The 12988-nt window shown below is 40.3% G+C and overlaps 1 protein-coding gene across 1 annotated transcript in view; it reads right to left on the bottom strand.

Annotated features, from left to right (window-relative positions):
* The window catches only part of gsap (gamma-secretase activating protein), a 55775-nt gene extending 46095 nt beyond the window's left edge, over positions 1-9680 (bottom strand). The window contains exons 1-14 of the mRNA XM_085436454.1: positions 9363-9680; positions 8720-8790; positions 7368-7424; positions 7188-7257; positions 6892-6939; positions 4218-4306; positions 3853-3922; positions 3663-3712; positions 3225-3335; positions 3079-3135; positions 2929-2975; positions 2741-2826; positions 215-292; positions 18-104 (exon numbers count right to left, since the gene is read on the bottom strand). Of these exons, the coding sequence (XP_085292580.1) occupies positions 18-104; positions 215-292; positions 2741-2826; positions 2929-2975; positions 3079-3135; positions 3225-3335; positions 3663-3712; positions 3853-3922; positions 4218-4306; positions 6892-6939; positions 7188-7257; positions 7368-7424; positions 8720-8790; positions 9363-9450 (1009 nt within the window). The 5' untranslated portion in view covers positions 9451-9680. The remainder of the gene's footprint in view (positions 1-17; positions 105-214; positions 293-2740; positions 2827-2928; positions 2976-3078; positions 3136-3224; positions 3336-3662; positions 3713-3852; positions 3923-4217; positions 4307-6891; positions 6940-7187; positions 7258-7367; positions 7425-8719; positions 8791-9362) is intronic.
* Between the last annotated feature and the right edge of the window lie 3308 nt (positions 9681-12988).

Raw genomic sequence — 12988 nt, 5'->3', positions numbered from 1 at the left:
GATGTGTGCGCAATGACCTATGGGAATGAAGAGCGGATGGAGCTGGGTGGCTTTCTGTGGCGATGCATCACTGCCCAGAGACACCCTGAACTTCTTGCTGCAGTCTGCAGGAAGTTAAAAAAAAACACATTTGTCTCCGTGTGCTCGAAATAAAAACTGTAAAAGAGGCAGTAACAGATAGGGAGGGGAAAATTAGGAGCTAGCACAGACACACCTTTGTGAACTAAAACCACGGTGTAGAGAAGTTCGTGTTTGTCTTGAAGAGGCTGGGTATAGCACACACACATGCTTCCTAAGAGTTAAGCACAGAACAGGGAAGTTACAGATCAAACCGTGGCATTATTCATGATAACCAATGGAAAAATTAGATCCGATTTATCGTCATATATTATTATACCATATACTCTATTCATATTGTTAATATTTAACATTACTTACTTTTTAATAGGACAAGCAATAAGAGTGAAATACTGAGATTATATTCAGAGGTTATAGAGTCAGCCATGTAGTAATTGTAAAAATTACTCATGCCTTGTTAAAGGTTGGAATTCTGATTTGATTATATTATTTTGAAATAATTCGACCAGCACATTTCTTTGTGTAAAAAAAATAAAAAATCTAAATGAGGAGAGTGTTCACTTAATCCAAAAAGTTAAATGTATTTCTATGGATGCTTTTAAAATTCTACAAACAACATTTCAGTGCATATGCATGCCATTACGAGCTTCTTACAGTTGGCAGTATATAAAAATATACGCTTGCTGGAAACTTTATTAGGTACACCTTGCTAGTATGGGGTTGCGCCCCATTTTCACCAAGATTCAACAAGGTGATGGAAATATTCCTCAGAGGTTTTGGTCCATATTGACACGTAGTATCACACATTTGTTGCAGATTTGTCACCTGCACATGAGTAATCTTAAATTTCACATTCATCTCCTGGTCCACCACATCCCCAAGGTGCTGTATTGGACCAAGTGACTGTGGAAGCCATTTGAGTATAATTTGAGATGATCTGAGCTTTGTGATATGTTGGAAACAGCAATGCTGAGGGAGGCCATGGTGTTTAAACAATGCTCAGTGTGCAACGAAAACACTTCCCATGTCATTACACCACCATGTTACATGTTGGTTAACCAATGTCTGACGGTACCATCCAAATGTTGCATCAGAAATAGACACTCATCAGGCCCAGCAACATTTTTCCAATCTTGTCCAATTTTGCCTTTGCAAACACTATCCTCAGTTTCCCGTACTTAGCTGTCAGAAGAGGCACCTGCTGTGGTCTTCTGCAGCTGTAGAGTTCAGAGATGCTCTTGTGCATACCTTGGTTGTCAGTGGTGGTTTTTTGGGGTTTTTTTAATTTACTATTGCCTTCTGGTCATTCTCTTTTGACTGTTCCCATTATGATTTCTCATTTTTGTAATTATTGTGCAGCTGAACAGGTGCACCTAATAAGGTGGCCAATGAGTGTATCTAAGTGTATAACAAAATTATGTAAGACAGGTTCCAAATTAAAAGAATAAACAAGCAATCTTAAAGTTTTGCACAACATCATGCTGTCAGAAGAGCCGAACACTCTCTAGCATTGATTAAGTCTTTCGCCCCCCAAAATGATCCCACCCACCTCAGGTGTTTTGATGATGGTGGTGATGAACTAGCACTATCTAATATGTCGATACAAATTTCCAAACAGGTATTCAGTTTGGTTGCAATCTGACGGCCATAGCATATGACCACTGTCATACTTATAGGAACATTCCCTTGATGGGAGCGCTGCTATCAGCATGATGACGCTCCATCAGCATAAAAATGTTTCATCATAAGGTGAAGGTGATCACTCTGGTATAGCTGGTACCAGACTGGATTGAGCAAAGGGTTCCAGGCTTCCTTTAATTTATTACCCACCTATATACACACAAAGAAATGTACTGTTTACTACAAATTCATGCTTGAGAGAGAAATGTGTTGACCACTTTATATTCATGCTTGAGTATGAATACAAGGCTTTAACATACAGAACGAGTCTGCAGTCTGATTTTTCCCTAATTAATAGTAATGGATGAAAGTCAGTATAAGAAAGTAAATCCTGAAAGATTTACAAGCTGCTCGAGGCAGATGTTACTCTTGTATTCACATTAAAGCTCAAATAAAGCAGCTTCATTACAGTGCAGCTCATCTATAGTCAATGCGATTCTGTCCCTCTTTCTGTATGCCATTAAACCGTCTATGTTTAATCATGCAGCACAAAAAAAAAAAAAAAAAATACAGGACAAAAATCTGAGGAGTGTGAATATAACCAGGACAGCAGCATGAGCCAGAACAGATAAATATTAAGTGAGAAGGATGACAATGATGAGAGGAACTGACAGATCGGCTGAACAAATCGGCTTTTGAATTAATCACTGGCAAAAGCATCATCAGCTGTGATGCTATTGGAAAACACCTCTGAAACTTAAGGAGGCTTGTAAGATTTACAGTCATCTCAGAAATTGGTCAGAACCTCATTATAAAGTGATCATCTCCACAAATCCTTCAATCATCACTGAAATTGTGAATTGGCCAAGATTTTTAATCCCTGGAGGTGAGCTGAGGCGGAGACTTACCTTCTTGTTTTTACAAAGAGGGATAGGAATCGCACAAATGTATCAAATTAGTCTCATAATCTGACTTTTCAATGTGAGACTAATAAGCATGTGAACAGACATGCGGTGCATGGGTGTGTGTGAGGACGTCTTACCTATTTTATTTGTGAATACTTGCAACTTAACAAGCTCCTGCTCCGGCCTCTCGGTGTGATAATGGTCGAAACCGAGATTTGCAAACCTGTCATCGAGACGAACACAAACACAAAAACAATGTTCAAAAGGAATGCAGAATATAGAACCGACATATTTCTATTTTATACTCTGCTAAAAGTTGCCTTACTTGACTGTGCGGAAGGAGTTGGCAGGCAGTTCTAAAGGGAGCTCGAACTGTTATCAGAGCGGTATGTTATTTCAAAGTAAAAGCATAAACAACAAATACAGAGCACAAAGAGCGGCATGTATTAAAATATAAGACACAAAGATACCATACCACAGTTTCACAGTTATAGCTTGGGTAAAACTGAACGCTTCGGAGCAGAAACTTTTCCTGCAAAAGACGAGCCGTACATTTTGCGTTAATCAAACAAGTCCCAGGGTATCTGTTGCCAAATTTGAATGCGAGTTTGTATGCATTGCCTTAAACGTGAGATAGTAGAGTCTTTGCGTGTGCCTGTCCCACTGCACCCAGCAAAAATCCTCCACGATTCTCTCTGCCGTTTTGGACAAACGTTCGGGGTTCATTATCACCTGGTCACCACACAAACATTTGAATTCAGCCACAATGAATTGTTAATGCAAGTCTCTGGCAGAAGACGTGCAGTGTATTTTGAGAATACAACCTCCTTCTCAAAATACACTGCACGTCTTCTGCCAGAGACTTGCATTAACAATATATTCTTTGCACTGTTTTGCTTATTAATTACTAAATTCGTGCACCCTTGGAAAGAATTTATGTCGCTGCAGAACTGCACAGAATTTACCAGCCATGAAATCCTGCATGCAATTTATAGCTCAGATGAGTCAACTATCTGCAAACACTTCCTTCATGAGAAAAAAAAGCAATGTGTAGCATACCACTCTATATCCCTCCTGCCTCGTTAGCATCACGTGGTAGAGATCCACATCTAAACACACAAAATGATAATTATGCAAATGGAAGAATGTACGGTAGAATATACAGTATGTATTATTTTTTATGCATTATCATAGTTCTCTCTGGATTCTTGTTACACATGCAGGCCAGCATAAGGACACAGTTGCTTACATCCATCTTCAGTGAGCAGCAGCAGATGGCTCTCCAGCACTGATCTTCTGTCAGTTTCATGATGGAGGAACTATGGGGGAAAAAAGCCACGGGAAAACTAAACGAGTGGTTTCCAACAATTTGCCAGATGAAGCTGAAAATTTGCTGCTTTTTATTCAAGGCTATGAACAAAATTGATGAAAAGGCATGACTGTAGAAGAGAAAGTGGAGAAAAGTGGGTACACTGACTTTAATTAAGTGATAGAACGTAAGCTAGAGGCCATAAAAGATATGTAGTATGACAGTCATGCCCTCTGAGCACTAACGCTTCGTAACTGCGACGTAAGCGCTTGTTTGTTAGTGAAATGTGAATGAAACACTCTTACCTGCACTTTGACTCTGAAGTCCACTGCCTTGAGGACTTTAGTGTTGTTAATAGGATGGATCTCAATCAGGAGAGTCAGGCACTTTGATACTACAAAGGTAGACAGGCTAGGGTTAATATCATTCACAGATTGAAAATGCTGTAGGAAAAGAGTGTATTTAAACTGCTTTAAGGAAGTGGTTCCCAACCTTATTCCAACTCAAGTACAAAAACTTCAGAATAAACCGTGCATAATAATTTGATATTTAAATTTAAGTTCAAAGCTGATCTTGTTTTCAGTATAAAGGAACATGTTTATGCTTTCCAGGGAAGATTATTTGACTTAAAAGTAAATGTCACTATGCTTATCTTCATTAGAAACTTTATCTTTGAGTTATTCTTAAAAGGCCATAGCAAAAAGGAGCCTATCTATAGATAGGCTTCTAATTAAGTCAACTGGACTGTTTGAATATTTTAAGAGCTGCAATGACAGCCCGTCTTATTTTAAGACATTTAATCACGTTTTCTTACAGCCATAACTATTCTAATATCTAGAAAGTTTTGATTTTAATTTAACAGGCTATTTTATGATGTTTCCCCACTAGAGGTGGGTTAAATAATCAAATATCGATAGTATAGACACCAATGGCGTATTGGTATCTATATATTGGTATTGTATTGGTATTGGATCGATACTAAGAGTGATACTTTGTTTCTATTGTTTAAGTTTAGTCTCTTTTTTAGTATTAAAAAATATACACCACATCCCTGTGTAGGTGGAGGTTGCTGTGCTTGCAGCTAGAACTATGCTGTTATAGCTATATTTAGCTAAATAGTGCTATATTAGAATGGAATGGAATAACTGTCTGAAAACGTTACTACTTGACATCTTTTTAAATCAGTTTGATCCATTTCTGAAATGCTTTCAGCTTACCATTGGCTAACAGATGAAAAATAGGTAATAAAAAGGTAATAATAAAAACTGCAGTAATAATAGTCATAGTTGTAGAATTTTAGTTGCAGAATAGTTAATGAAGCTGGCTGTTTACTGTTTGTTCCACATGATATTTCAAATGCCAAAGTTTAAGGGGTTTGGATCGTAATCTTTCCTAAGTTTTAGTGTCTGCTGTGTTTCTGTCTTTCTGTGTGTCCGTGTTTGCCGGTCATTTTTCTGTTTCAGTCATTTCCTGCTTTATTTTCTTTGAAAAATCTGCCTGTTTACTGACACACTCATCCAAAACACAGTGTTTGCTACATAGCGGATTAACAAGGGAGTAAGTCCAGGCAGCTGTTGATACACTATGGACACTTTTTGGATGCACTGCTGCAGTTATGCAACAGACGTCCCTAATTATGTCTGGTGCAAAACAAAACATCTGCACTACAACATTTTTGCTATTTTTGGATACAATACATGCTGTAGTTGAAGCAAAAACAGAGTTTGTACAAATCTAACCAACTCCAAAGTTAGTATTTGGTGTGACCACCTTCATTCTTCAACACGGACTCTTAGACAAACAGTGTAATTTTTAGGTTGAGATTTTTAGCTAGATTTTAGGCCTGGCACTTCTTCTTTTGTCTTTCACTTGTCCATTTTCTTCACATTTTATATGGACACACTGTACACTATGCTGAAATATGTCAAGTTTGCTTTTGGGGAATCAATGTGTTAATGTCTCTCAAACTGTTTTATCTTGGTTCTTTCCTGAGTTCCCTGTTATGTGTTGATAAAACAGAAGACTTTTTCTGTTTGAGTGACTCATAGGTCAGTGTTAAGTGTCTTAACAAAGACAAAATTCCTCTGAAAATGAGACGTACCAGAGTTGGACTGAGAAGCAGCTAATTTCCAAAGAAATACTTTCAAAGAGCTTTAGAAAACCTCAAGCTCAACTTAAAATTAAAAAGAAAGAAAAAAGAAAGAAAGTCTGAACTGAAATATAAAATGTAAAGAAATTACTTTTGCACATTACAATACTTTGGGTCCACTGTAATCACTAACTAAATGAAAACTGCTACAATGCTATTTTGTACCAATCATGCGTGCATGCTTGTTACTTCTCAAAAACACTTCATAAGCAAGCCACTTCACAACATACTGCACAGAGCATATTTCATTCTTTGACACAAACACGCCTTGGTGCACGTGTCCCAGTCAGTGGAGTGCAGTGTGCACTGCTTCTGCACACTACTTTATGGGGCATTATATATTAATGCTGAAATTTAGAACGGCAATGAAAAAGTCTGACAATTTATCTTGTGAATGAGTTGGCAATTCAAACACATTTTTTTGGTAAGTTTTACCTCCTGCCTTTGTCCTTCTTTTTGCAATTGTGGCATTTCCAATCCCCTGTTTTGTCTTGGCTTTTTGTCAGTTGCATGATTCTTTTTGTTAGGCTTCTAGTTGATTATCCTGCTATCTTCTGCAGGATAAAGTTTTCTTCTCATTGATAACTTTTCTAATTCAGCATCCTGAATTTGGGTCCAAATAAAATATTGTTCAGTTGTCCATACTGCTAACAATTTCAGCTAGTATCAGTTAGGCCACACTTAAATTTACTACTTTAAATGTGTACTTTTAAGCCCTCTGGCTACTGCCAAAAATAACCTCTGGGGTATTTGTACCCCTGGTTGAGAATCACTGCTTTAAGACAGGTTTAATGTCACAGTCTATGGATAAAACAGAAAAGGGATGTTACTTGGTTTGAGGCGCTCCTCTCCTCTGGCATTCTGTGCCAAGCTGACAGCTAGGAGAGAAAAAGCAAAGTTGGCATGTCACATGACTGAATTGGAACATATTTCCCACAATAATGTCTCCGGTGGTTCTTCAGGCACTAATCAGCATCCGAACAGCATCATCTCGTCTTGTACTTGTGGGTTCGTGCGTTGCATGATCTGAAACTGCTTTCTCGACACGGGCATTTAAACTTGATCTGAGTTCAAGAAGCCGGTGTTGTTGCTGATAATTCATTATCTGCACAAGACAGAGGCTCACCCAGCAGTGTCTCCTCTTTGTTCAGGGAACAGCTGCTGACACACACCTGCTTGTCAAATGTGTACAGGAGCTGTTGGGGAAAACACACATGCGCACAGTCGCATGAGAATGAGTGCATGATTGCAAAGTGTGCAAAACTTAATGGAGTAATATAGGGACACACAAACACAAACACAGTACCTTATTCTTCTTGCTGTTCGGGTCATATTTCCCAATCCTGGTGGTACCTGTTGCTCCCTATGAGAACATTAGTTCACTAATTAAAATATTACATTGTACAATCTTAATCTACCAAGAAGAAGTATTTAATTTCAGTCTGCTGTCTTCACCGCATCAGCATGTACGGAAAGTCATCCTTGACTTCTTTATTGCCATGGCCGACCCTACAGATCATCCAGACAAGACCTGCCCCGCTTCAAACCATCGATTCATTTTTCACATTTTTGCATTCAAAAGGTTTTCAATAAAAGGGCGTCTGCTCTGAAACCCAAGGTGCAACCAGGCATGCATAAAATTTCAAACCCTGCACTACAAAAAAAAAAAAGAGAGATTCTTTTCCCTTTGCAGGCTGCACACTGTCTTTAACCTCCTAAACCCACACAGTCTTGGAGGGTCCATCATTAAAAATTTATGTTGTGCAGAGGAGCGTGGTTCAACACAGAAAATTATATTTTACATTCTACCGAGGAGCCCAAGATTTCCACAAAAGTACTAAATGTGTCAAGCAGATACATGGCGAAATAAAACAAATCTAGATTTCTTTGGATATTTTCCATTTGAAGATGACTGTTGGAGCCATTAAAAAAAAATTACTTCTGAGATATAAATATCTGACTTAGTACGACTTCAATGAAGAACTGACACAAGCAGCTTTTAAATATATGCATAAAAATGCTGTATTTAACAGAACAGCCACTTAAGAGGTGTAGTAACCCACACAACAGTGTGTTATTTTTGGGGGGTTAGCTGACAAATGGGACATCTGGTGAGTTCAAGACAGAGCATTTGACATGCAAATGCAAATATCTTATTAGCCAATCACATTGCAGCAATTCACTTCATTTAGGCATGCAGATGTGGTCAAAGCAACCTATGAAGTTCAAACTAAGCATCAGACTGAGGAAGAAATTGATTTAAGTGACTTTAAAAGTGTTGCGGTTGCTTGTGTCAGACAGACTGGTCTGAGTATTTCAGAAAAATTGTACTGGTAAATGAATTGAAGCTTATATAGAGCTGCTTTATTCTAATTGAGCACTCAGTGCACTTTGTACTTCACTGTGCTCAAACTGCTTCCAGTTACCAGATATTAGTTCAACAGAGCACTGTTGGGATGGGGTGAAATGGGCCATTAGCATCAATTGTGTCAATACAGACCAAAATCTCTGAGTAATGTTTCCAGCAGCTTGTTGGATGAAGGCACTTGTGAAGGCAAAAATGGGGTCGGGCTCAGCACCATTAAAGCATACCTAATAAAGTGTCCAGTATGTAACATGTGCAACACATAATATGCAATGCCTTCACTGTGGGCTTACCTTCCAGGAATAAAGGATGCACCCATCTCTTTCAAAATTCACAATACGAATGTCGACGGCTCCAGAGTATTCTTCAGACACAGAACACACACTTTATTGCCTGGCCTGTTTTATTATCTCATCCCACTGCTTATCCAGAACATACTAAATAAGTAGTAGAATTACCCTCTGTAATAGATTGTTATCGCAAGCTAACGAGTGTCTGATAGCAGAGGCCTGTAAATATATAAAGTAACCCAACTAGACATCATGCACTGTCTACAAAATAACAACTATCATATATTTCATCTAGCAAGAACATGGAACATTTTATTTTCACGATGTATTTTAAGTTCTCTGTTTGTTTTTTTTAAGTGTGCGGTAACTGATGAAATAGTGCCATCTGGTGGTCAAAATTAAAAAAAAAAGAAAAAAAAAAAAAGAAGAAGTAATAAACAAATCACAGGAACTTTACCACTGCAGGCTAAACTGCCTATGGGGGGCTATAATAACAGTAAAGCTGCGATAAAGGCATAGAAAGAACGAAGAACACGACTTCGTTTGAACCCGCTACTTTTATGTGAGATATTCGTTTATCTGTGAAAACAACTAAAACCTGGCCGTCATCGAAAGGACGCTGACCGTTAGCACCTGAACGCCTCACCTTCTACTCTGCAGACCGACGCCTCCTTCCTGAGGATATCAGACACCACATCCCTGTGCAGGTCGAACTTTGGCTGTGTCCTCAACATATCTGCTCCTACTGTCCCTTGGTTTTTATACCAATAAAAATACTCTCTGCAGTTAGTTCCCTTGAAAAGAGGCAGCAATTACAGCCCGGATCTGCTCAGGCTCCATATCATGTGACCGAAACTTGTTACTACTTGAAAACTGAAAGTAGAGTAGAGCACTCCGACAAATATTACCTTTAACTATCTAGCTCTTCCTCTTGACTTCACAAAGTTTTTATTGACATGCGGAAACGTCGCGTTAGTCTAAAGGTAGCTCCTCCCTCGAGTGGGATCACAGAGCCGGTATGTCGCTGCCATAGGCCGAGGAGAGCATCAGTCTGGAGGGTTGGAATCTCTCACGCCGCTGGCAGCCTGCTGAGCAAGGGACTTCACAGTGGTGTGTCATACATGTGTCCTCTTTTCTGTACATTCGAGCCCACGGGGTTGACTTTTTACGTGTATTTTCAATCCAATATGGCAACATTTTAATGTTAAATGTAATATGTATAAGCACTAATTGCTCGCTGCACTCCAAAAACAGAAAGCGGAAGGAACAACGGCGTGGTGAAAATCTGTAAAAGCGGGAACAATCAGAAACACCATCCATCCTGTAGTTAGAATTTTCAAAATGAAAAACAGTTAAATATTTATACATTCTGGCTTCAGGCGTGGCTGGTGGGGATCTTTAAAATGCAGCTATGAATCGATTAAATTATTTTTATTTTAATATTCTCTAGGTCCATCTTTTTGATGATTATTTTAAAACTTAAAACCACCCATAAACTCGAAATAGATGTATTTGGTGTATTTATGCTTATAGAAACTTCTCAAAGACCATCTCATTCCTTCATTTTTTTAAACTGAATGAAATTAATATTTGAAATACCTCAAGACCTACTGGTGAGACATCATTAACCCATGAATGAGTTTTTATGGTTTCTTATAACCTCGAACAGCTGTACAGCAAAGTGATAAAAGGGGTCAATTAAACTAAAAAGAGCTCATATCAGCCTATAGGGAGAATAAAGTTCAAGTGAAAAAAAAAAGACAAAAGGTGGGAAAAGAGCAGGTCCAACACATTTTTTGATATCAAGATAAATCGGAAAAAAATGTGTTTCTACCTTTGTATCATCTTCTAAAAACATAACAAAACAATCTGTACGTTAGTGATATCTAGACCTATTCAGAAGATTAAAAATAATGAGCATCTACCTAATAAGGGGAATAAATCTGCTAAGACGGTACGGTGTTATCCTAATAACAAACCGTGGGTAACACAGGAAGTCAAAGCTGTCCTCAACATGAAGAAGAAGGCTTTCAGGAGCAAAGTGAAGGAGGAGATGAAAGCAGCACAGCGGGAGGTGAAACGCTGCCTGAGGGAAGCAAAGGACACCTACAGGAGGAAGGTGGAGCAGAAGTTGGAGAGGAACAATATGAGGGAGGTCTGGAATGGTGTGAAAACCATCACAGGCCACAACACCAAGAAAAGCACAGTGGGGGGGACTGTGGAGAAGGCAAACGAACTCAACAACTTCTTCAACAGGTTTGACCAGCCCACAACCCCCCCCACCCTCACCCTCACCTTCACTACAGAGTCCTCTCCCCACTCTCCTGCCTCCCTCGCTTCCCCCCCTTCCTGACACCATGACACCCCCCTCCTCCAATCCCTCTCTCAGCAGCAAGACATCTCCCCCCCTCCCCTCCTCCCAAACATCTCCCAGTGTCACAGTGGATCAGGTCAGGAGGCAACTGAGGAAGCTTCGCCCCAGAAAGGCAGCAGGCCCAGACAAGGTGTGTCCTAGGATGCTTAAGGCGTGTGCTGCTGAACTTGGGGAGCCGCTACAACGAGTCTTCAACCTCAGTCTGCGACTGGGGAGAGTGCCCGCCCTATGGAAGACATCCTGCATCGTCCCGGTCCCCAAAAAGAACCGGCCCAATGAGCTGAATGACTTCCGACCGGTGGCACTGACGTCACATCTTATGAAGACTCTAGAGCGGCTCTTCCTCAACCTCCTCCGACCACAGGTACAACATGCCCAGGACCCACTACAGTTTGCATACAAGGTGGGTGTCGGAGTGGAGGATGCCATCCTGTACCTCCTACACAGAGCCCACTCACACCTGGATGGGGGAAAAGGCACGGTCAGGATCCTGTTTCTTGACTTTTCCAGTGCCTTTAATACCATCCGGCCCTGTATGCTTCAGGAAAAACTGAACAGGATGGAGGTGGACCCCTGCCTGGTGGCTTGGATCTCCGACTACCTCACCGACAGACCACAGTACGTCAGGCTGAAGGACATCACGTCTGACACAGTGGTCAGCAGCACAGGAGCACCACAGGGAACTGTGCTGTCCCCTCTTCTCTTCACCCTGTACACCTCTGACTTCTGCTACAACTCTGAATTATGCCATATTCAGAAGTTTGCAGATGACACGGCCATCATGGGGTGTATCTGGAATGATCAGGAAGAGGAGTACAGAAGTCTGGTGAGGAACTTTGTCGCATGGAGTCACACAAACCACCTGCAACTCAACACCTCAAAGACTAAGGAACTGGTTGTGGACTTCGGGAGGTCCAGAGAAGGTCCACTGCCAGTTCAGATAGAGGGGGAGGAGGTGGAGGTGGTCAACAAGTACAAGTACCTCGGGCTGTGGGTGGACAATAAACTGGACTGGTCATGCAACACAGAGCACCTGTATAAAAAAGCCCAAAGCCGACTGTACTTCCTCAGGAGGCTGAGGTCTTTTAACATCTGCAGGAAGCTCCTGAGGATGTTTTACCAGTCAGTGGTTGCTGGAGTACTTTTCTATGCTGTGGTGTGCTGGGGGAGCAGCACAGCAAAGAGGGACTCATCCAGGCTGGAGAAACTGATCAGGAGGGCTAGCTCTGTGGTCGGCATGAAGCTGGACACTCTGGTGACAGTGGCAGAGAAAAGGACATTAAAGAAACTGATGGACATTATGGACAATGCTGGGCATCCTCTGCACACGGCCATAAACAACCAGAAGAGTCTGTTCAGTGACAGGTTGCTTCTCCCCAAGACAAGAACTAACAGACTTAAAAACTCCTTTGTCCCACACGCCATCAGACTGTTTAACTCCTCTCTGGAGGGGAGAGGGAGGGGAAACAGGAGGACAAAGGAGGGGGGAACAACTAAGCTGTAGTGCCTCTGCACCTCACTGTACAATACCTTGTGCAATACTTTTTGTAAATAGTCAACAGTGCAATAGACTCAATACTTGAAATGTGCAATTCACTTGTATTTTTTTTTTTATTCCTATTTATTCTATTTATCCCCTTTGTATATTTTATTTATATTGTCTCTGTATTTATATATATGTGTGTGTGTGTGTGTGTGTGTGTGTATATATATATATATATATAACAGTTCTGTAACTGTAACTTTGGTCGTTGCTGTGCTTTTTTTGGAAGTCGAATTTCCCAGAGGAACCCACCCGAGGGATTAATAAAGTTCTATCTTATCTTATCTTATCTTATCTTATCTTATCTTATCTTATCTTATCTTATCTTTAATAAGGGGAATAAATCAATCATCTT

The sequence above is a fragment of the Copadichromis virginalis genome, linkage group LG17, assembly GCF_057382275.1.
Source record: "Copadichromis virginalis isolate Kocher_CV1m ecotype Utaka linkage group LG17, C_Virginalis_male_GT1.1, whole genome shotgun sequence".
Lineage (NCBI taxonomy): Eukaryota > Metazoa > Chordata > Actinopteri > Cichliformes > Cichlidae > Copadichromis > Copadichromis virginalis.
The sequence above is the reverse complement of the archived record's forward strand: the minus strand, read 5'-3'. Positions and strand labels throughout refer to the sequence as shown.